Source organism: Anguilla rostrata, chromosome 15, assembly GCF_018555375.3.
Source record: "Anguilla rostrata isolate EN2019 chromosome 15, ASM1855537v3, whole genome shotgun sequence".
Lineage (NCBI taxonomy): Eukaryota > Metazoa > Chordata > Actinopteri > Anguilliformes > Anguillidae > Anguilla > Anguilla rostrata.
The window spans coordinates 17,998,557-18,022,802 of NC_057947.1; the positions used below are offsets into that span (position 1 = coordinate 17,998,557).

Here is a 24,246-nt window from a genome sequence, read left to right on the forward strand (position 1 = left end):
TCAAGATTTTACTGTGCAAGTGCAAACCAGCATAGTTTACAGAGCTGTCAGAAAATTAAAACTATGGGAATTGGTTGGAACCAGTATGCAGACTGTCCCTCCATGACCAAAGTTGAGCACCTCTGGTATAGTCCCATACTAATCCTGATTGTATACTGATGATTGCATAATTATATTCAATCAAAAGTCACCAGTATTAACTATAGCAGTTAATGTGCGGATAGAGGCATTTTTGGTCAAATAAATTATTGTTTCATATGCCCTCCTAATGCCAAAAGGGAGGCAAATAATTTTGGTCATCACAACACTTACATTATTACATTATTGAGTTATGTGATGGAACTATGGGAGCATTTCCTCCTTACCTCAGAGGACAGGGAGGATACGGATTTAGCGTGGAGGATCTGGGGAGTGTCCGGCACTGGTATGCACTGTCCCTTTGCTTTCTCAAACTTCTCCTTATATTTCAGCTGGGGGAACAGACAGAAGGGTCAATGCAATGAAAGGTAATTTTGGATGTGCACACAGTATAAATATGTGTGTGTATTTTTGTTACTATATACTATATACAATTAATATAATACATACCTATATTTTATTCAGGTATATATTTCTATTATATATCTGAATAGAATTACTCATTTATATATTCATGTGTATACATCAATGTGTTATTCTATTCAGTTACATAACAGAAATATAATATATTGCTATTTTTACTTTTGTTTGTCTGTTAAACTTACTAGCTTATAGAGTGTACACTTAACACGCATACTGCAGTGAAAAAAATGAATAGAAAAATATTTACAAACAAAAATGAACATACCTACAAAATATGAATACTTTACATACTTTTAAACACATTATTTCAATATATTTCTGCATATGATGCACATTTGTGGGGTTCTTGTGTTTGTGAAATTGAGCTGAACGGTGGTGGTGTGCTCTACGGGATGGTGCTCACGATGCTGGTCAGCTGAGTGTTCTTCTTGCACAGGGCCAGGATCTTGTCTTCTGGCACAGAGAGCTTGCAGCCCTTCAGCATCTCCCTGTCATACTTGTACTCAACCTGTGGGGATGGGCAGCCTCACTCAATATGCTAATGAATACTGCTACCTAATAATAATAATAATAATAATAAAAATACGTGGTACGTACATCGCTCTGCTGGAAAGAAGTCTTCAAGGCGTGAATAAAGTCTGGCCTGTCCATGGTCCAGTGCCACTTCCATTTAGCGGCTTCATACTTCCTCTTGTAGTCAAGCTACATGGGAGCCACACAATGTTTGAGAGGAGAGGGGAGAGGAGATACAGAGGATTCAGTGAGCATTGTGGTATCACACCATGATTGGGAAGGTTTGGGATTGCTGAACTAGTGTGAGTTGAGTGTGTGGGATGCTGTTAGATGAGTGTGTGACAATTTGAAATGAGTGTGTGAGACAGTTTGAGATGAGTGTGTGAGACGGTTTGAGATGAGTGTGTGAGACGGTTTGAGATGAGTCGGCTTGAGATGAGTGTGTGAGACGGTTTGAGATGAGTGTGTGAAACAGTTTGAGATGAGTGTGTGAGATGGTTTGAGATGAGTGTGTGAGACAGTTTGAGATGAGTGTGTGAAATGGTGTGAAATGAGTGTGAGATTAGTCCTGGTGTCTCACATTGCTGATGTTCGTGTAGGCCTCTTTTGCAGCGCGGATTTCAAATGCCCCTGGGTCCACGTTGATGTGAGCTTTGTTCTTCTCATACAGTTCCTTATATTTCAGCTGGAAAAGCACAGGGGAACAGTCAAACACATTGGACTGGAACAGAAGCATTCTGGACAGTACATTTGCCTTTAGTATGAGGTAATACCTCATCTACACATTTACTTGCCTGTTCAGTGAACAGTCTTATACAAAGCAATCTCATAAATAACTCAAGGAAATTACACTTTTCACAAGTCCCTGTGCAGCTGTATCTGAACAGCAACTCTCTTCAGTATTAGAGGGGGATTGTGGGATACCATACCATGCTCAGAATGTCTTTAGCTTTCTTCACGTGCAGCTGGAATGGGGTGTCATGGCCCAGGGTGTAACCCTTAGCCTTGGTCTTGTGGTATTCCATCTTATACTTGATCTGAAAGAGACAGAGTGTTACATGTGAGATATAAACTAACCAACACATGCACTGCTCCTGCTACAGTCCACAAGCATGATTATATTTACTTAGTGGTTAAAATTGTTCTCATTCTACCATTATACAAGTCTGCATTCAGCACATCTGGTGTAGATCAAGGATTCTCTAAAGGGTTAATGACTACACTTCCGTTCTCTGATATAAGTATGCCAGATTATGGACCATTATTCTTCATTGCCTGTCCACATGTGGACTAACAGAATTGGTTAAAAGTCCTGCTGATTTGCATTAATCTAAGCTAGTTTCATCAATCTAATTCATTATAGTCAGAGGACATGCAACAGGTAATTTTAAAGCATATATTTTATTTGGTAGTAGTTTGAATTAATACGGACTCTCTGGTTTAGCTGTTATATTTCTAAGGTTGTCCATACAGTTGTAGTGGGACAGAGGGTATCCCGGAGGCACACAGGCCGGAGAGAGCGGGTAACACTTACATCACTTCCCTGTCTGCTGCGCACGTGCACTTTGTGTTCGGGCGTGTCCAGTATAGATGTGAACTTGTCTTTGTTGAGCTCATACAGTTCCCTGTACTTCCACTGAGGGGGAGAGCAAAAGGTTAATTATTATTATTATTTGTAGAAGTAGTAGTAGAGAATTTAGAAGTAAATATCTTTCTATATATAAATGGTCTACACAAACACAATGATAGCAACTATCTTGAGCTGTGCATACATGCTTTTGTCCATGATAAATTACACAAAGAAAGTAGTACAATGTAAAAAATAATTTAGCTGATGTGAAGATGTTCTCACTGCAATACAAAAATGACCATTATATAATTGACATAAACATACTGTAATCATTCAGGCATGGGCCTACAGAAATAGCTCTGATTGGCAGGGAGGACAGGGCTTACCTGGCTCCTCCCTTTGGCCTCTTTGGCCAGGAGGCTTCTGGGATCATCAAGAACCATGGTGTACTTGTCCTTCGTCTTCTCATAGACATTTGTGTATGCCCTCTGCACAGAACATCACAAGGTCACAGACAGGAGAGTCAGAGACCACAGATAAACAAACTGCACAAGGCACAGCAGCATATGCTCAAGGGAAAACTGAGGCCTAAATTAAGTGTGATTAAAAAAAGAAAAACATAAATTATGTACAAAAACAGACATTGTTCAGAGGCTCATAACTTTAGTGAATCCCCTTGCTGGAATGTTTTTGCAAATTGGAAAAACAAACTCCAAATCAAAAATCAAAACACTATACAAGTCGGGAGGATCCTAGATTTAATAAACAATATATTTATAAATTGTACTTTTTTCAAATGTACATCTGTTTCCAATTATGAGCATTTTACCTTTCAGGCTGAGAGTCCAATTTAGGTGAAGAAAAATAAAGCGTGTGTTATCCGAAAATGTAAGATATGGCTGTTACACACTATGCATACAGAATTATGTGTCTGAATGTAGTGGCATAATATTAACTGCACCACCCTGGTCTGTGTGTACACTTCACACAGTACAGTAATACACTACCTTGACGTGCTGTGGTCCTGCGATTGGATGTCACTTACATGATCGACGAGGTTGGAGGCGTGCTTAGCAGTCCGGAAGAAGGGAGTATCACTTGTGTATTTAAAGTTTGCTCTGTTCTTCTCAAATGACTCTTTGTACAGCGTCTGTTGACCAAAGACAAGACGGGGAAGATCTCAGGGAAGGAAACAACTCATGTTCTTCACAGAGCTTCAGAAATTGTTCTTGCGCAGTGCTATACAGTAAAAAGCAGCTAAATCGGAATTCCAGTGAATCTGCTGATCGGGTACATAAGACACCAGACGTAAGAGGGCTGTAATTAATGCTGAGTGTCTCCATGGTGCTCGGGCATGGAGGTCCTGAGGTGGTGCTCCTCTGTGACTGTGCATGGTACGGCTGCTTACCCCACTGTAGAGCTTCTTATTCTTCTCTGCGTGCAGCAGGTCAGGGGTGTCCCAAACGTAGCACCCAATACCCCTCAGCCACTGCAGGTCCTCTTTGTACTTAACCTGATTTCGGGAGGAACAAGAGGAATTTCACATTCAGAGTATAGCATTTCATTGATACAGCTATATACATCCCATACACCACAACTATATTACTACTAGTTCACCATTCCACCAGTCTGTATGTAGTAGTAATATACTATAAGAAACAAGACCAGATGTATTGCAAACAGAACCACTGTGCATGATACTGAGCGAATGATCACATCCACCAATCACTGAATGATGTGTGGATGCTTGTCTGTGTTCCATTGGACGTGATTGAAATGTGGTGATGGTGAAGGGAGATGCTGCAGATTTTCAAACCAGCTTAATGAGGCTAAAGAGTGAGGCTGGCGGGGGGCTACACTCACATCGCTCGTGGCGTCGCCCACCATCCTGTGGTGGAACAGCTCGGGCCGGTCCGGGATGGACCTCCACAGACCCAGTGTGCCGATGTACTTCTCTCTGTACTTCACCTGCAGAGAGAATGAGAAACAGACAGAAAGAGAGAGAGAGAGAGAGAGAGAATATGTGAGTACACATCCACAAAGACAAGGGAATGATAAATCCTCTGGAGCCACAGACAGTGGATTTCAGCACAGATTCTCTAGAATGACAGCTTTATTAACCTTATTCTTGACATTGAAAATTCTGATTGAATTGGATACATGCTCATGAAGCAGAGTGACCAATGAAAACTATGTGATGATGTGTTCTGACCTTGGGCATTTATGTATGGTATGTATATTCCTACACTGTACTATTGCACTGGAAGGCCACAACTGCCTGCAAGACCTGGGGGACTGCACTGTCTGCAGGTTTTTGTGTTTTCCTTGCAATCAGCAGCCAATCAGGTTTGGTTTATTCTTTAACCAATCAATAACTTAAATCTTGAATCTAGTACCTAAACACACCAAAAACCAGCAGGTACTAAACTGTGGTCTAGAGTAAGCAAGGAGACTGAACTGAAGCAATATAGAAGCTGACTATCTGGTTGCTATAGAGGGTCACTCCCCATACTTCCTCCTGTTGGAAACACTGACCTCGCTGATGTCATCTGTGACCCTGCGGTGGTAGGTTATGTCCAGTGCATCCTTCACTGTGTGGTAGCGTCCCCTGGCGCGCTGAAAGGCTTCCTTGTAGCGCAGCTGCAGAGAAGCACAAAGAAGCATATATGAGGCGCATTCTAGTTCCACAGTTCCAGAGGCTAATGAACAACCAGCCTAGTTGGGGGTCAGCTACTAAGTTCCAGGGTTACTGTGTACTCACATCACTGGCGTTCAGGTAGGACTTCTTGGCTCGTACCAGCAGGGGCGTGTCAGCGATGGTGGTGTACCTGTGCTTCAGCTTCTCATACTGACTCTTGTATTTGTTCTGAAAGGGAGAGGTGGGAGATTCCCACATCAGATTAGTCCAGCTAGTGTGGACGAAACAAAGCGAAACCAGTTTCGTTCTGCCAGCGTGCATTAGCTCACTCTACCAACAAGTGTAAATGGTAAATGGACAGTGTCACTGATAGTGTCACTGTAGCTTCCACAATAAAAGTAATCTCACAGATTATCTCATCAGAATGCGACTTTACTTTGTATAATATCAAAAGTAAATCCATCCATGTCAGGTTTCCTAAACAATGGCTGACAGAATTGACTAGAAAAGTGCAGCTGTAAAGCACCGGAAGGAAAGTGCTGCTGAGTTCTAGGACTGCAGTGAAACAGGGCAGCACCGGGAGACTAACAGGACTCACCTCACTGACCACGCCCTTCATGTATCGGGAGTGCGTCATGGTGGGCGTTTCCACCTCAGGCGTGAAGAAGGCTCGCTCTTTAGAGGCCAGCTGTGTGTACATGTACTGCAAGGAAGAGAGTGGGGGAAGAGGGGACAAAGGCATTCAGGAGTGGCTTAGCATCCCATCATGTTGCTTAGCATTTGCTACATCCTGCATAGACTACTGTGAAACGGGGTTTGATGTTCAGGTACATTTGAAAATATTTAGAGATCACCGCGTATCTGCTAAATAACACACTGAGCTGTTGCTTCTCCAAAACGGGTTTGATTCTGATGAAGACACTGTGTGTGTTGAATCATTGGTCTACTCGCACCCTATTTACAATAAAAGCTGGAAATGAGCTCCAAACTGTTTTCTTTAAAAATATTTAAATTTATATTTAAAAATAACAAATTTGTTAGGGTTGTAGTGAAAACCTACAGGATGGTAGATCTCCAGGAACAGGGTTGGTTACACTAGTGTAGGCTAACCAGCTGAAGAGCAGTAGCTGGTGAGGAAGGACACATGTTCATGTACAGGCACAATCAGGCAGACTGCACTAGTTCCAGTGCAGAGAGTGAAGTACACAAGATGCGCATCATTACTGCCCCTGTACCGTACTGGTTTGCAGATTCGAATGGTCAGTGCTGTAAGGCATTTTATCGGTGAGGAAGGAGCTAGCTATGGTCAGAGAGTTGTACCTTATTAGTCAGTTCCTGTGCCCACTTGGCTCTTAGCATCTCCACACTGTCTGGTGTGGTGGTGCACTTGGACTTCTCCTGATTGGCTTGAGCTCTGTACACCAGCTGATGGAGAGAAAGAAGGATCCCAAGATCAGGGTCTGCAGCTGCTCACCGAACTGGTTTTATTATCACATTCTTTGCATCACCTGATACCAGCTGAGTACTTACATTGCTCAAGTGTTGCTTGAGCTCGGCCACGCGCTGGTACTCTGGAGTTTCCAGCACCACGCGGGGGGTAGCATGCAGCTTCTTTGCCTCCGTGTCATATCCAATCTGGTGAAAAACAAGGAACGGGTTAGACACACAGAAGACATTCAGACATATGTCACAGGGTCTACATTTGGAACTGTTTCTCTGTTGCTTTGGGAAGTGTTGAGTGAGAGGACACACACCCTTGACATGGTCATGTTCCGGACGTGCACCATCTCAGGGGTGTTGTATAGGAAGCAGCCAATGCCCTTCAGCCACTGCAGGTCCTCTTTGTATTTATTCTGCAGGCACAAAAAGTACGTGTACACACACACACACACAGGGTAAACCACACACACCAAATTGCTTAGTGTCTAGTTTGTGACAGGAAAATGTCTTCAAGTAATGTCAAGTGTGAAAATGTGAGCAAACTAACATCTGTTTTTACATTTTGCATGTATAGCCTGTTTGACCATAGAAGCTTCAGAAACTAGATAAACACCCTTATATTCATTTTTTATGACTTCTATACATATATTTGCTTCTGTAATTTTTTATGTAATGCAGTTCAGAATGAGTTCAAGGAGCTGTTGGGTGGTGTCGTACATCGCTGGTGATCTCGCTGACGTGGTAACAGTGCATCAGCTGTGGTGTGATAGGCAGGGAAATGAGGTTTCCTCTGTTGTTGAAGTACTTCTCCTTGTAGCACAGCTGTAAAAGGCAAAAACAAGATGCTTTGTGATTTTCCAGCAATTAGTTCAGAAAAGCCAGCATGTAAAATGAGTGAGGCCCTTTGCATGTAAACGGATGCATGTTTGGAGTCTACGTACATCGCTGACGGCTTCCTGGGTTGCCTTGACCTGTTTGATCTCAGGCGTATCGTAGGTGGGGTGAATCTTGTCCTTCTCCCTTTCATACTGTTCACGGTACAGGCGCTGGCAAAAATGAGGGGTCAGAGCAATGTCATTCATGTTGAATTTGCACTGAAAGATTTAGGATTTGGTTCATTTCTGTTCTCCATTTTCATTTCTCCATTCCCACAAGTGGACTTATAACACACACATTTTTATAGCGAACCATTTCACCTGCATGCATTCAGTGTGTCAGCATTGAGATGAAGCTTGATATTATGGAACAGTTTGCTCCTTTCTCTTATCTTATCAGTCCCGGATGTGGGACTGTGGGCCTGTGAGAGCTGACGTGCCCGTCTGATGGACAGATGAACAGGTACCAAACAAAGAGCAGGCATGATGTGCTGGGTCTTACATGGTTGATGATCTCATTGACCTTCCTGTAGTTGACAAAGTTGACACCATCGGGATCGATCGTGTAGCCCCTGGCCTTATTCTGGTCATACGCTTCCCTGTACTTCATCTACAGAAAAAAATTACATGTATGCCATTTTATAAACACACCCATCGGAAACATTAAGATAATACATACCATAAATATTATTTGGATATTTCAACAGAATGAAGAAAAGAATAGACAAATGATCAGCGAGGAAGGACAAGAAAAACAACCGCACAAAGAGGTGCGCAATTTCCAGCACTTGACGCTGAGTGACCGTGCTCTTACATCACTGCTCATGGTGCTGTTGATCTTGGCCTGTTTGATGAATGGAGTGTCCGGAGGGATGGAGTATCCTGTGGGCGTGGCCTTCTTATTGGCCTCTTTGTAGATGTACTGAGAGAGAGAGAGAGAGAGAGAGAGCGAGAGAGTGAAACCTCACAATATCCCAAAAAAGGATCTCTACAATTAGTTTTTTTCCACATTTACTCTTTTTTGGCAAATGAGTAAAAATTAATAAAATAACCTTTTCCAAGGCATTTATTTTAACATAACCTAAGAGATGCCCTGTTTGATCATGTACACGTAATGAGTACTGTATGTTTTTGTTTCTGTTGATATTTAGGTTTGAAATGAAGATAAAATCCATGACAGGACGCTGAATATAGTCAGTGCAGGTGTGCTTTAAATGTATTTGCAGTGCAGGTGTGCTTTAAATCCCGATGTACATCACACTGAATGTAGTCACAGTGCTGCATGTAGAATGTAGTCGGTGTTTTTTTAAATGGTAACTTACGTCACTCTGAATGTAGTTGGCCAGCCGCACTCTCTCTGTGTCGACAGTCACGGCAGGAGCAGTATTCGTGCCCTTGATATTGGTTTCATAGTCTTCATGGTAATGATGCTGATAGGGAGAGGGAGAGGAAGAGAGAGGGAAAGAAATAGAGAGATGAAAAATTGAACACTGTATGTATCATCACAAAACCTGTGGTAAATTTGTGTAACACAACATGCCATGAATTATAGCCACCTTTACATCCTGCAGGCATTTCCTAAAGCCTAAATGACATAAGTTTTGTTAATGGACTATGCAGAGAGTGTGTGAGATGGACGTGCCCGTCTGTGTGGAACTGGAGGTGCTGAGGCGCCAAAGCCTCGCTGGTACTCACGTCACTGCGGTTTATTGCGCTCTGCTTGCAGGTCTCATACACAGGGGTATCCATCACCACGGTGTAGTTCTTAAAATGTTCCAGCCCCTTCTCTCTGTACTTATTCTGAAAGGGGCAACATTCATACACAAATTACTCTGCTGCATTTTTTCAACTGTACAGAGAAGGCAAAGAACAGAGGAATAGTAAAGAAGAAAATAAATTCAGGGTGGTGAGGGGTAGCAAGTTAGGAGGAGGTAAAAGATTAATGAGGGAGAATAAGAGATGTAGAGGGAGAAGAAATTGAGAGAATAGTTTAGGAGGAAGTGTGGGGCAATAGAAAGGGTCATAAGGAAGGTGAAAAGGAAGAGGAAGTGAGCAGGAAGAGGATAAGAGCAGGACAGGAGAGCCACACCCACCTCGCTCTGCAGGTTGTCGGCGTGTTTACAGCGCAGGATCTCGGGCGTGTCCCACACGTAGCATCCAATCCCCTTCAGCCAGTTCAGGTCGTCCTTGTAAAAGACCTGAGGAGACACAGAGCCTCAGACTTAGAACCACACACACTGCTCTAAATGTGGTTAAAAAAAGGTGTCGTCGTAACATCCTTTCATTTATGTTTTTAAATTATTTTGGCTATACATCTCTACATCCAAAAATGAGCAGATATTTAATTTTGCCTCCTTCATAAATTAGTTCTCTATGAATAGGGCTAGTTTTAGAGCTGCTAAGTGTATGTGTAAGTACTGGTGGTATAAGAGCAGGTTTGTGCTGTACTAGAGTATGTGTGACAGCAGGCCTGGTATAAGAGCAGGTTTGTGCTGACTAGAGTATGTGTGAGAGCAGGCCTGATATAAGAGCAGGTTTGTGCTGTACTAGAGTATGTGTGACAGCAGGCCTGGTATAAGAGCAGGTTTGTGCTGACTAGAGTATGTGTGAGAGCAGGCCTGATATAAGAGCAGGTTTGTGCTGACTAGAGTATGTGTGAGAGCAGGCCTGGTATAAGAGCAGGTTTGTGCTGACAAGAGTATGTGTGAGAGCAGGCCTGGTATAAGAGCAGGTTTGTGCTGACTAGAGTATGTGTGAGAGCAGGCCTGGTATAAGAGCAGGTTTGCAGGGCAGGCGGGTCACTCACGTCGCTGAGCTGCTCATTGACCTTGCGGGCCTGGATGTTCATCTGCATATCAGGCAGGCAGGTCCACTGATGCAGGTATGTGCGATAGCCAATCTCGCTGACACTCTTCTGGGTATCATGGGCAGACACTACATCCAGCATGTCAGGCGGAATGTGGATCTTGGCCTTGCTCTTCTCATAGTTCTCTTTATACAGACGCTGGAACAGACACAGGCCATGTAGGAGGTCAGAGTTAGGATGGTAGTAGGGTCAGGACAGACAGACATACATACATACATACGTACATACATGTACGTATACATACACACATGCAGACAGAGATAAACATTTACATACATATAGATAGACAGACAGACATGAAAATTTGTCATGTGGAAATTTGTTAAAAAGTATAATGGAAATTATTGGGGAAAAATTATAAAAATGATCACTAAAAACACTGCAGCCGTGAGGGTGAGCCAGAATTGACTATACTGTAAGTAACTGCACGGTGGTTTGACCACATTATACTAAACTACACTGCAGTTTAACCACGCCATATTAAACTACAATGCAGTGTGACTGTACCATGAAAAACTACATTGCATTTTGATGTTAGGATTTCAGAATATGGAAGGAAACTGTGACTCACATCAAGGATTAGTTTCCCGGAGCGGATACACCTTGCTGTCATGGGGTCTTCCTCCAGGGATTTGGGCAAAGTGTACAGGGACTTGAACTTCTCATAATCTTCACGGTACTTCACCTAGACAAAGAACACACACCTAAGATTACAAACGCACTCTCACACTCAGACCGACTGGTTACTATGCACCAGTGCATTCACACTCAGACCAAATAGCTATTGTAAATACCACCAATCACACTCCATCCACACACATATATTTGTGCGCGTGTGTGTGTGTGTAATAGAGGGAGGGAGAGATAGATATTGTCGGGATAGCTGATATATTGCTGAGATACCGTAGCTTTAGTAACTTACGTTGCTCTGCATGACCTTCAGCTGTTTAGCGTGGACCATGGCATGGGCATCTGGAGGCAACGTGTAGCCGCTGGACTTGACCCTGTCCCAGGCGTCCGTGTAAACTTTCTGAGAGACAAAAGGAAGAGGTGTGCCCAGGTGTACACTCATACACAGCGCAATACATACATTTGGTTAATTGTTACTGCTTACATTGCTGTACAGGTACTTCAGGTTATGGCATCTCATGTAGTCAAAGGTGTCCAGGATAGTTGTGTACAAGTGCTTCTCACTGTTGTAAGCTTCCCGGTAGTTCAGCTAAAACAACACAAGGGTACAAAGCATTCATTCTCAATCTACCACACATGATATCCACAAGACGCAAAATAACAATATATGCAGTACATACCATGTTACATTTAATATGTAAATACTGAAACGTTTAGTAAGTAACATTAAAACACTGCAAGAGTCTAATGGTAAACCATTAACAGGTTAAAGGTTAACCATGACGGAACACAAACCCACATCACTGGCCCAGGTGTGGCCCAGGATGGCAGTGACGTAGACCGGAGTGTCCGTCACAATGGAGTAGTTATTGAATTCCTTCTTTCCCTCGGCTTTGTACTTCAGCTGTGAGGACGGAAGACCAAGAAATGTCACAAGAATGACAAGAAAAACAGTCACATTTTACCTCACCAGCCAAACAACGCTCAACTTGTTTCTAAAAACTGACTTTCCAATCAACAAGGTGAATGTTAGTGAATGTTAAAGGAGATACAAAGATAATAACATCCAATGATTTGTAGGCTGTTATAGGCTAAATTATTGAATAAATGTCATATTTTTTCCTAACATTAAGAAAAGAATCTTTGAATTAATCGCACTCCTCCATCCTCCTGTCCACCTGAATTTAAAAAACTGGCATTGTCAAACAACTCTGAACTTTCCATTTAAAACTGCACAACAGTGATTCATCAAATAGGCACAGTTCACTACAAACATTCTCTTGACTGTAGGTTTGGACATGTAAAAAAAAACCCATACTTATTCTTTCAGTACATAAGTATTATTATTTAAAAAGACAAAGCATGTTGACAGATTGTGAAGTGAAGTATTGTATACTGCTGCTGTAAGTATAACATTAACTCTTATAGGACCAATACTTTGTGGTTGCTTGATTGGAAAATAGATGATTAGGATTTGCTAGAGGATGTGAACACTAGTACACTGTGAAGTGCTGTGCAAGAGATGCGGTGTGTGGCAGGCAGGTTCCCCTTGCAATACGCACATCACTCTGCAGCTCGTAGGACTTCTTGGCTCTGAGAATCTCAGGTGTATCCCAAACATAGCAGCCAATGCCCTTCATCCAGTTCAGGTCATCTTTGTAGAATACCTGAAAAAGAGACCAATCACCCCTTCAGACCACACCCATCTGCACACGGTCCTGGTAAACTTCATTGTCTAATATTCCTATCCTAGGTGGTCTTTAATTCATATACTGTTTCAGTTTGATGTATTTATCATGTTTGGACATGGATAATACTTTTCAGATGATATTGAACTGTAACTCTAGATGAAGAATGTAATATTGAAGAGTGAGACATAAATGAAAAGAAAATGGACCCCTGCTATCTGATGAGAAATTGCTTGGAGTTTCCCCTTTTATGGGGATTAGATTGCTCTGCCTGTGAAAGAGACGTGTCCATGTCAATCATAGAGCAAGTGCATAGTTTTTGTCTTAATCACAGTGAATTCCTAATTAAATTATATATAGCTGTTTTTCAACCCAGTGAAAATGAGACATTTAAGTGACTTTTGAGATGTGGCCAAATGTGGCCAATATGCCATGGCTTGCAACTGTGTGAGATGTGAGGAGGATCATCCTTATCAGTTTCTGAGGGAGACTTGCAAGTTTTTTAAGTGGAATAAAAACAAAGTTGAAGTTGGGGGCAGACAGAGGAAATGGTGAAACTCACATCGCTCAGGATCTCATTGGAGGCGCGAGCACGGATGATGTCGTTTTGTTCAGGGTGGCAGGTCCACTGGTGCAGGCGGGTCCGGTACTGCACATCACTCAGAATATTCTGGCAGCGCTTGGCCACCACGTGGCTGATCATGTCGAATGGGATATGCAGCTTAGTCTTCGAATCCTCATAGTCCTTGGTGTAGTGTCTCTGTGACGACACAAAAGAACGCCACGTCAAATTCACTGGGAAAGCCTGAGGAGTGCAGGAGAGAAAAAAGGTGGATAGAAAGAGAGAGGGAGGAGAACTAGACATTCTCTCACCATAGGTTTCATCTTCTCCACATCTGCGCACCGCATCACCTCGGGGAAGTCCTGAGCCATGTGCGCCATGTAATGGCCTTTGGCATGCTCATGAGCATCCAAGTATTTCACCTGAACGGGTACCACACCAAAGAAAACAGCAACAAACGGTCAAAACTTTACTGGAGACAGGCAAGTCTTTCGCTAAAATACCAAGGTTTTTTTTAAAGAAGATATACCATTACATGGTAGCTGATAGCTCAGCTCCTGCTCAGCTAAGATGGAAGAGCTGCTCACCTGACTGGCGAGCTCACGGCCGTGTTTGGCTCGCACCAGAGGGATGTAATTCTGGTCCAGCGTATAATCTGTGGCTTTGCTGCCATCCCATAACGACTTGTAGACTTTCTACAACCACCAAACAACATAAGAGAAAAAGAGCTGAAGAAAACCTACACTGTGAAAAAGACAGACAAAGATAAGCAAACGCAGGTGGATATAGTCTCTTTCCCGCTTTGTTTCCATGTGGGGCGTGACTGAAAGAAGCAATGTAAATAACCATTATTATTATTTGTCATAAGTATTTTTCATTTTACCTCGCTGAGGTTCTTTGCCACCTCCCTTGAGTGGGCTAGCTGGGGAGTGTCTTCAGACCCAATGAATCTACCCTTCTCCAGGTTGAAGCTCTCCTTGTACTTCAGCTAACAGAGAAAAGAAAACAAAGAAAGGGGTTTATAAACCAGTAGAGGATCTGTTCAAACATTTATAGGCTTTTTCTGTTTTCTTGAGAATACTTACATCACTCAGGTTGAAAGCATTGATCTTGGCTAAGACAATTTCTGGACGATCCACAATGAGGGTGAATTTCCCAAAGTTATCTATGGCATCCTTAGTGTAATGTCTCTGAAATGAAAAAAAGAGGTAAAATGGTGAAAAGAGGAGCCATTGTAAATGCGAAGCAATATAATATGATAAAAATGAAATTTTTAAAATGTCTGAAAGTAGTACATACATTATTAACGAGCTCCTGGGCTTTTCGAACTTTGACATGATCCACAGAGTCCATTGCTACCCAGCCACAGCCACGAATCCACTCCATGTCCGCTTTGTAAACAACCTGAAATGTACCACATGACAACCACTCATTTTCAGAGAGTAAATAATTTACTTTCAACATGGCAATTTCTATGTGACTGGCAAAAAAGTAACAGAAGCAAAATATGAATGTGCGTGCACACGCACACGTGCACACATACACTGTTATGATATCACACTCATAGAGTACACCATATATACATATTGTATACACACCATATATCTGGCCTTTAATATATAAAACACAAATTTGAAAGATAATAAAGAATCAAGGCTTTAAACTGATCACCACTTAAGCTGTTACTTACATCACTGTTGAGATCATAGGCTTTCCTGGCCTGGATGACATCATTCTGGTCTGGCAGGCAGGTCCAGTTGTGCAGGCGAGTTCTATAGTTGTCATCATTGACCTGAATCTGGCACTTTTTGGCCAGCTCAATGGCCAGCATGTCTGCTGGGAGGTTGAATTTAGTCTTGGACATGTTGAAGTCCTTCTTGTAGAGAGCATCGCTGGCAATCTTAGCTGAGTTCAAGGCCAACATGAGCAAGGGATCATCCTTAATGCTGAGTGCTCCAATGTGGTGTCCAACTTGCTTGCGGTATCCTTCATGGTATTTGTACTGTAACGGCAAACACCAGAACAGGCTAAGAAATCTGAAACATGTTCACCATTGGCATTAGAACATGCCATATGACCCTTGGCCAATGCGAGGTCCCCCACCCTGCTTCCCATGAGCACTCACAGCACTCTGCATTTGTGAAGCTTTAGTGCACCGCTGGATGCCCACGGCATCTGGGGGCATGAAGTAGCTTTTGGCCTTCAATTTGTCCCAGTCCATTTTGTACAGTTTCTGCAGAATAGAGGATATACATTACTATTTATATCCATGATTATAATACTAATAATAAAAATAATGATCACTGGTATAACAACAACTGTCGTAATTATTATAATGAACAATAATACGTGTCATTATAATAAGGTGTATACACACCTATTTATCATCAAACTCAAAACAATAAAGATTAAAAAATTTAAATTGTGGTATGAAAAGGGACTACATATAACTCAACAGTAAAAGAAAAAGACAACCAGAATTTACTATTAGAATAAAATAAAAAGCACTGAATTATGGAAATATTGTGTTTAAAAATGACTGATTTCTCCACCGAAGCTCCCCATCATTTCCTGTTGGAGGCAGCATACCTCATTGATGTTTTTGGCGGCCTCCCTGGCAGTTGAGAACAGAGGGGTGTCCAGCATGGTATACTTCAATTTGTCCTTGTGCCACTTCTCACGATATTTCGCCTGGCCAAAAACAAAACAAAGTAATAATGAGGCCTCACTGATTTGGAAACAGAGCAGGAACAGATACAGTAATTCTTTAGTTTATGCATATCAAAGAATCCTCACCAGTAAATTACAATTAATTTGCTTTTCTTAACCATCTGAAATGTATTTATGATTTCTTTTAGCATTTCTCTTGTTTATGAGATTGTGAAAAGTGAGCAAGAGAGAACTCTGCATTCTCCCAAGCTATAGACTACATTTCATGGCTAATAGGAGGTAATAAAGGGATAATTAGGGCTTCAAGATAGCGCTGTTGGTTTTTAAAAAGCAGAGTGAAATTTTCTTAATGAATTCTGTCCACTAACATCATTGAGGACGTCCGCAGCGTTTTTTGCACAGACTAAGTCCATCCTGTCGACAGGTGCAACAAACTTCTGCTCGTCCAGTTTGACTCGGTAGCCTCTCTGCGTGAGGGAGATGAAAAAGAAGATACGGTTCAAAAAAGGTTCTCACAAAAACTCACAAAATTGAGAAAATTCTTCACTGTTTGTAAAAAAAACAAAAAACAACTTGATCTAAAGCAAACAGCACTTACATCGGACAGGATACTCTGGGCATTCTTTACTTTGAGCACTTCTACGGACTCATGTGGGACCCACCCAATTCCCTTCAGCCACTCCATGTCTGACTTGTAAACCGCCTGCAAACAACAATACAAACCACCAGGGTCACCATTGCTTAATTTGAAGCACATTTATCACAGTCATCACAGTTTTTTTTATATCAGCCATAAACAGTCTCTCTGTTCATGTCTTTTTCACTTTTATTTTTTACCTTTGTTGTGATTTATTATAACACTCCATTATGTTTTTTTTCTGTCATAACTTATTATTTACCTCATTAATAAAATATCCTTTATTATGGAATTGTTACAATGAATCATTTCTTTAGCAAAACTGGCTGCACAGCAATATAAGTGAGATATAAAACTACAACAAAACTACAAATTTGATATTCGTGAAGAATGTTTTTATAGGTGTAAATTCATACAACACAGTTGATTGATACTTTATAAAGATTGTGGTAAACATACATCACTCTGTAGATCATACGCTTTCCTGGCCTGGACCACATCATTAGCATCAGGCAGGCAGGTCCAGTTGTGCAGGTAAGTTCTGTAGTTGGCGTCGTTGACCTGAATCTGGCACTTCTTAGCCAACTCAATGGTCAGCATGTCTGCTGGGAGATTGAATTTGGTCTTGGACATGTTGAAGTCCTTCTTGTAGAGAGCATCACTGGCAATCTTAGCTGAGTTCACAGCCAGCATCATCAACGGGTCATCTTGGATGCTGCGTGCTCCAATGTGGTGTCCAACCTGCTTGCGGTATCCTGTCTTGTATTTGTACTGCAAAGAAAGAGATTTATTGGTTCATCCATTTTCATTTTTGCAAGATGGAGGCACTAACTTTGCTCAGAGCACTAATGACACAGATGCGCACTTACATCACTGGCAATGTCTCTGGAAGCCTTGGCACTCAGGACAGAGATAGCATCTTGTTTAATATGATACGCCTTGGCCTTCTGGTTGTCCCAGGCATAAGTGTACATTTTCTGTTGAAAAAAATATAATATAATTGAGAAGTGTCAAACGATAACTGAGCTCAAACAATACGTCTGGTAGCCACAAAATTATGAAGAAATAGATATAAAATCAATTTACATACGTTGCTGACGCTCAGGGCATTGGCCTTGGCCAGCTCAATGGCAGGTGTGTCTGGCTTCATGTGAATTGTATTCTTGTCCTTTTCCCAGTTTGCTCTGTATTTCCTCTGCAAAATAAAAACAAGTGTTAAGACAACTGCTCTTCCTTGCATACTTCCTCCATTATTAATAATAATAAAATTGCTTAATCTTGTAACGTCAAACAACATTAGCACCTATGTTTGTGCTGTGTGCTGATTTATTAAAGAAGGACCTGTAGTCTTATAAGAGACAGAGGTGGCGTGGAGGACAGGGGTACACAAAGATGAGGGAGAGATAGAGAGAATGTGACAGAGTTAGGGTGAAGGTGTGGATAGCTGAGGGTTCTCACATCACTGATGAGTTCAGAATTTTGCTTGGACAAGACAAAGGCAGGAAGGTCAACAGCACTGGTGAATTTGATGGTGCTGGGGGGCTGCCGATAGAGCCGGTCATTGAGAATTTCTTGGGCGTTCTTGGCCTTGTTCACTTCCAGGGAGCCCTGTGGCATCCAACCACAACCACGTAGCCACTGCATGTCCGCTTTATATGCGATCTGTAATAGAGAAGCACCAGAAGTTCAGCTGAGCACTGAGGGTCTGAGGCACAGTTTAGCTGAGCACTGTGCTGGTACATTGAGACACATTTAAACTCCTTGTGTTGAACCCCACCATTGAGTTAAACTCAAAGTGCTGAGCTCTTGTGCTGAGGGGAAATTAACTACGTAGTGCTGTACGAGTGCACTGAGACACAATTAAGCTCAGAGTACCGTGCCTGTGTACTGAGCCATAGCATAAAAAAAGAGTTTCACTTACATCACTATGCAGTTCATACACCTTCCTGGCTCGGACCAAATCAGTATTGTCAGGTAGGCATGTCCAGTTGTGCAGGTAATTCCTGTAGATTATATCATTGATTTGGCGTTGGCACTGCTTGGCCATATCCAAGGACAGCGTGCCTACTGGGAGGTTGTACTTGGTCTTGCTCTTGTTGAATTCGTGCTTGTACAGGAGGTCACTGTATATTTTGGCAGCATTGACAGCATTCATGATCAAAGGGTCGTCCTTGATGCTGAGCGCTCCGATATGGTGTCCCTGCTGCTCGCGATATCCAGTCTTGTATTTGTACTGGAAGAACACAAAGAATTTGAAGTCTGCATGTGCATATTTCATTACATGTTCCAGGGGCATCCGGCTGTCACTGTACCATACCAGAAATCTTAATTTGGAATGTGAACGGTTTCAAGGTCAAGAAGGAAATGATGAGGGTCTTGACTGGTTAATTGATTCACTGATTGGAATGTGAAGTGTGCATTAAAACCCTGGGCTATTTAATATCAAGTAGGCTCACCAAGGTGAGTGTTATTTTTGCCAAAAAGTTTGGGGAGGTTTGAGGGATTTCTGCCCCTGATACATTTCATGCATTAAACCAACAAAGTCTTCACTTAAACTGCCTATAGTTTTAGCTAGAGCAGCTAAGCATTTTTCACCCCTCAGTTAGGTTATCTTAAGCCACAGCAAGCTTCAGGCCCAATTAAATTTTATCTAAATACTCCCACATTGAGAGACTCACATCACTGGCGATGTCCCGAGAGGTTTTGGCTGCAAGCACAGAGACGGCATCCTTGGGTAGGTGGTATCCCTTGTTGATAATATCAGTAAAGCCTTCTTTGTATTGTTTCTGAAAAAGAAAACAAAAAACCTTATGAGTATAACTGAATACTTTGCACAAATACTCCTATAAATCTTATATTTTTAACACAGTGCTTAGCTGGATATATACTGAAACAAATTAGATTAAGCACCTTCCTCAAGGGTACAATGGTAGTGTCATACTCAAGCCAGCAAGCCTGCAAGTACATCTCAGTTCCCTAACACATTTGAGTAATTAACTGTTTCATCCAGAATACAAACAAAATATTAACTGAAATATTGGCCAATATTAACCATCACACTTTCTGTTTCCATTCTGAAACCAATTTTCCAGTTTTTGAAAAACATCTGACAACATGGACATCACTTCAATAATAGAGGTTGCTTTTGTTCTAATTCATTTTGAGTTCAGAAAAAAAGCATAAAAATGGAAAGAGAGTGAGTGTATTTTTATATGTTAGAGTAATTCGCAGTAGGTACTGTAGTATAACACGTGTGTCATATTTGCGACCACAAAAAACTTTATTATGTTAAAGAACTCTGGTCAGTAATGTGCTGAGTTTACAGTAAGAGTATAATGCAATTAAAATTAGTATTCATGTACTTTGCAAGCTTTAGACAAAACTGTCTATATGGCGTTTTAACCTATACAGTATAGACTTTCAGGAAAGATTATTGGAGCATAAAAACCAATATAATAAGTTCATAAACGTAAGATGAGAAGTTCCCCATTATTTTAATTTTCTCCAGAAGAAGGATAGATGTGGGGTCTAACAGTTATGTGAATTGTGCAAGAAAAAGGAGCAGAAAAAAATATGCTACAGCTAATATTCATCAGCTTCTTCCAGTAGGTTCCTAGCAGTGAAGAGGCGACGGCAGGGGGTCCTCATACCAGGCTGGTGTTGAACTTATTCTGCTGGGCCAGCAAAATCTCAGGTGTGTCGGGCATAATGTGGATGTTGAGCTTCTCCTTATCCCAGACCTCACGGTAAGCTTTCTGCGACAGGGGAACATGGAGCATTTTCAGAAACAACAGATATAATTTCTTCAGCAAAAGAAGACTCAGCTCATTAGATCCAGGAGCGTCTACACTATTCACTCACTCTACCCTTTGGCGATGCGTGCTATACCTGATTCATTAAATGATTGCTGGCTTGAGCCAGAACAAAAGGCATGGCGTCAGTCTTGCTGGTGAACTTGAAACTGGTGGGGTGCTGGCGGTACGCCCTGTCACTCAGGATCTCTGCTGCTTTCTTGGCTTTCTCCACTTCCAGTGAGCCGGAGGGAACCCAGCCCACACCTCGCATCCATTCCATGTCAGCCTTGTAGACATGCTGAGGTCAAAGGTCAGAAATCAGAAGAAATTTTAATCAGACAATGTGGCAGCAAACACATCAGTAAAAAACAGACCAAGTTACAGTCTGAGGATACTGTCAGAATTTGACCTCAGTGGTTATGAATTTTTAAAGTACTTACATCACTGCGCAGATCATAGGCTTTCCTGGCTTGGACCACATCATTAGCGTCAGGCAAGCAGGTCCAGTTGTGCAGGTAAGTTCTGTAGTTGGCATCATTGACCTGAATCTGGCACTTCTTGGCTAGCTCAATGGTCAGCATGTCTGCTGGGAGGTTGAATTTGGTCTTGGACATGTTGAAGTCCTTCTTGTAGAGAGCATCGCTGGCAATCTTAGCTGAGTTCACAGCCAGCATCAGCAACGGGTCATCTTGGATGCTGCGCGCTCCAATGTGGTGTCCAACCTGCTCGCGGTACCCTGTCTTGTATTTGTACTGTAGCAGACAAGATTTATATTGTTAATGCTTCAGTGTCTATTTCCATCACACCCACCACAAATATTTAATGTTTACATTTAAACCCTTTAACCTCTAAGTTATTCATGAAATGATTTCCATGAAACACAAACAACTTGAATATTTTTAGCTGCGGGCCCTGACAGGAGCAGAGTGATTTTTGTTGTGTGAGATGCCAGTGGACATCTGATGCAGCAGCTCATCAAATTAGATGTAGATCCAAAGTGCTTTTCTTCATCTAAATGGCATACTGGTATTGGACAAGAGAAAATATTTTGTCACCAATCCTTGATTGGTTCAACAGTTGCACATACAATTTTCTTTTTATTTTTTTGACTGTTGACTGCTTACATATGCTGCAAATCTCCACTGTAACACACCTAGTTGTATTGACTATAAATCAGGCTTAAACTCATAGAAAGGCTGATGATTATTAGTCCCTCCAGGATTTCATGGAGTTTTATGTGATTGCTGCGATCAAAAATGCTTCATTTTGCAGTGGCTTTTCCCAAAAATTGCGATGCAATTTGCAAAGTTTTATGTGATTTTTTTGCGGTAAAATTGAGGGAATTGGCAAAAATGTCGAGGAAAAAATTGGTAGCCTAATTCTCATGATAAGACCACATTTCTCATGAACACCGTCACTTCCTGTTTTGCCATTTGTTTTGATGATGAGAGGAGAGGTTGAAGAGCCTTGCTAACTGTAAGTGAGGAGGTATTTTAATACAAAGTTTCTAAACACACTTTTGGAGTAAACCAAGTTGTATGCAGTGATGAATGGTCTTTCCCAGCGGGGCAACAAGTAACGTTACACAGGCTGAGCTACGCTATGCTTGCTAATTATGCTAAATAGCAGTGTTGATAACAGAGATTGTCCGATTGGCCGTCTGCCAACAAATATATTGTTTCATCAGAGAACAAATTTATTCACAAAATGGATCACCATTCAACGTTATTGAAGACTCCTGTGACAGATAAGTACTTATGATTACTTTCCCTAACCATTTTGTCATGAATTTCTTTATGACCGCAGCCCCTACAGACGCATTTTGCTACATATTTTTTAATATGCATTAATGCATATATACTGCTCTGGATTTGGACATTTCATGCGGAGAAATCAGGGGAATTTCGCAAAATTGCAAGCCCCCGCAAATATTGCGGAGTTCGGTTGAATTTGCATTAATTATTGCGATCGCAAGATTATACTCACATCACTGATGATATCTCTGGAGGCCTTGGCAGCTTTGATGAATACGGCATCGGGTTTAATGTCATGGCCTTTTCTGATTGCTTCTTCCCAGCCTTGGCGGTAAAGTTTCTGCAAAGAAGTTACTGCTGTCAGAGACGTTCAACCGGAGAAGGCATCCCAGGTCTGACCATGTAGCATGCAGAGGAGGACTGGAGAACCGTTTTAAGCTTTAATAACAGGGGTAAAACAAAGAATATCACAGCTATAAAAATATCACTATATGACTTTCTTCTGACAACAACAGGCCAGTAAGCCCATCAAGAAGTGCCTTCATTTTCTACTTCCTAGAGCATATCTAGTACTGTGACAAACTTGGTATGAACACATTAAAGATTTATGCTTTTACTACATGGCTTGGCAAGCTAGGCCATGCACTGACCATTCAATATGTAAAAAAAAAAAAGGACTTCTTGATATCAGCGTGAAATTTATGGTCAATTAATGTCAACCTGTGACCCCTTGCTCTGCTGGAAGAACTCAACGTGAAACATCTTTTGTCAGCTACTTTACTTCCTTTTAAGAATGCAAAAACTCTATCAAATGCAAAACCTGAACAAATAAAGCATCCTTATGTTTTCCGTGTAACTGTTAAAGTGCATACATGGAAGAAATGTATTGTCCTTTTTTGTACTTCTTCAAGAGCTTTGACCTTTATAAAACTGTCATGCCCAGAAGTGGACACAGTCTTGTAAATGTGGAAAAGGCTCTATGTGCTAGCATACAATTCTGAGTGTGTGGTGGTGGTGGATGAAGTGCAAGAGTGGGTGGAAGGACAGCGCAGGCTAACCTTGCTGAGGTTGGCAGCATTGGCCTTTGATAGAACAATCTCAGGAAGATCTGGCATCTGGTGAATTTTGAGCTTGTCCTTCTCCCAAGCTGCATTATACAATTGCTGTGAAAAAACAACAGCAACAACAACAGCAACAACACATACACACAGTGGATATGAGTTTACAGTGAGTTACACAGTGATTGGTCTGAGACTCTAGTGATACAAAATTACACATGATTCAATGTGAAAAAACATGAACCTAGACAGACTTATCTCCCACTGAAATTAAAATCAGTCTGCAAAGAAAGCCAGTGTTTCCCTTAAAGTTAACTTTTATTGTAAATCCTCAGCTCCCTGTTTATAATATGTATGCACATTCCCTTTAAGAAAAGATCGTAATTATTGCATGAATCAACACCTGTCTGCTAACCACTACCTTGAACCAATAAAATATTATCAACAGTACAAACAGCGTACATTTTCAAGTGGGTATATTATTTATTGCATATAGTCAATTCTGTTGTATTATAATTTTGATAATGTTTCTGTTTTGTGAAATTATAGCATATTTACAATAGCTATAAGCTTTTTTTAAAAATTCTCTTAATCTGATTTTGTATGAGGTTTTTAAAAAAATTTTTTTTACAAGATTGGAAGTAGCCCACAGACCTTGCTAATAATATCAGCGTTTGCTTTTGCCAAGACCATTGGCATTGCATGCATATCGCTTGTGTATTTGAAGGTTTGTGGTTTCTGGCGATATAGACGATCATTCAGGATCTCAGCAGCCTTCTTAGCCTTCTCGACATCCAGTGAGCCAACAGGCACCCAGCCTGTTCCCCGTACCCACTCCATGTCAGCTTTGTAGACAATCTGGGGTCAAAGGCCAGAGATCAGGAGAAAGTAGAGTCAGACAATGAGGCAGCAACCACAGGAGTCTAAAACAGACAGACTTCCGTGATGGAAAAATCACACCTTACAGTCTAAGGATACAATCGGCATTTG

General features: G+C 41.5%; 1 protein-coding gene across 8 annotated transcripts in view; it reads right to left on the minus strand.

Moving 5' to 3' along the window:
- The window catches only part of LOC135240565 (nebulin-like), a 75,166-nt gene that overhangs the window by 18,243 nt on the left and 32,677 nt on the right, over nt 1-24,246 (minus strand). For 7 of the 8 annotated variants that reach the window (XM_064310175.1, XM_064310180.1, XM_064310176.1 and 4 more), the window contains 52 exons: nt 23,911-24,114; nt 23,257-23,361; nt 22,431-22,538; nt 20,885-21,196; nt 20,539-20,742; nt 20,301-20,405; nt 19,329-19,436; nt 18,572-18,883; nt 18,109-18,312; nt 17,741-17,845; nt 17,520-17,627; nt 17,110-17,421; nt 16,612-16,716; nt 16,382-16,480; nt 15,933-16,034; nt 15,469-15,576; nt 15,034-15,345; nt 14,643-14,747; nt 14,429-14,533; nt 14,227-14,331; nt 13,931-14,038; nt 13,655-13,765; nt 13,344-13,541; nt 12,656-12,760; nt 11,893-11,997; nt 11,578-11,682; nt 11,386-11,493; nt 11,035-11,148; nt 10,404-10,601; nt 9,691-9,795; nt 9,293-9,397; nt 8,920-9,027; nt 8,412-8,519; nt 8,100-8,207; nt 7,664-7,768; nt 7,440-7,544; nt 7,037-7,135; nt 6,813-6,917; nt 6,603-6,707; nt 5,881-5,985; nt 5,406-5,510; nt 5,180-5,284; nt 4,508-4,612; nt 4,053-4,157; nt 3,690-3,794; nt 3,031-3,132; nt 2,609-2,710; nt 2,004-2,111; nt 1,655-1,759; nt 1,159-1,263; nt 965-1,069; nt 366-470 (listed from right to left, as the gene is read on the minus strand). In XM_064310175.1, coding sequence (XP_064166245.1) covers nt 366-470; nt 965-1,069; nt 1,159-1,263; nt 1,655-1,759; nt 2,004-2,111; nt 2,609-2,710; nt 3,031-3,132; nt 3,690-3,794; nt 4,053-4,157; nt 4,508-4,612; nt 5,180-5,284; nt 5,406-5,510; nt 5,881-5,985; nt 6,603-6,707; nt 6,813-6,917; nt 7,037-7,135; nt 7,440-7,544; nt 7,664-7,768; nt 8,100-8,207; nt 8,412-8,519; nt 8,920-9,027; nt 9,293-9,397; nt 9,691-9,795; nt 10,404-10,601; nt 11,035-11,148; nt 11,386-11,493; nt 11,578-11,682; nt 11,893-11,997; nt 12,656-12,760; nt 13,344-13,541; nt 13,655-13,765; nt 13,931-14,038; nt 14,227-14,331; nt 14,429-14,533; nt 14,643-14,747; nt 15,034-15,345; nt 15,469-15,576; nt 15,933-16,034; nt 16,382-16,480; nt 16,612-16,716; nt 17,110-17,421; nt 17,520-17,627; nt 17,741-17,845; nt 18,109-18,312; nt 18,572-18,883; nt 19,329-19,436; nt 20,301-20,405; nt 20,539-20,742; nt 20,885-21,196; nt 22,431-22,538; nt 23,257-23,361; nt 23,911-24,114 — 6,795 coding nt within the window. The remainder of the gene's footprint in view (nt 1-365; nt 471-964; nt 1,070-1,158; nt 1,264-1,654; nt 1,760-2,003; nt 2,112-2,608; nt 2,711-3,030; nt 3,133-3,689; nt 3,795-4,052; nt 4,158-4,507; nt 4,613-5,179; nt 5,285-5,405; nt 5,511-5,880; nt 5,986-6,602; nt 6,708-6,812; nt 6,918-7,036; nt 7,136-7,439; nt 7,545-7,663; nt 7,769-8,099; nt 8,208-8,411; nt 8,520-8,919; nt 9,028-9,292; nt 9,398-9,690; nt 9,796-10,403; nt 10,602-11,034; nt 11,149-11,385; nt 11,494-11,577; nt 11,683-11,892; nt 11,998-12,655; nt 12,761-13,343; nt 13,542-13,654; nt 13,766-13,930; nt 14,039-14,226; nt 14,332-14,428; nt 14,534-14,642; nt 14,748-15,033; nt 15,346-15,468; nt 15,577-15,932; nt 16,035-16,381; nt 16,481-16,611; nt 16,717-17,109; nt 17,422-17,519; nt 17,628-17,740; nt 17,846-18,108; nt 18,313-18,571; nt 18,884-19,328; nt 19,437-20,300; nt 20,406-20,538; nt 20,743-20,884; nt 21,197-22,430; nt 22,539-23,256; nt 23,362-23,910; nt 24,115-24,246) is intronic. The other variant, XM_064310179.1, reaches the window with a different exon arrangement.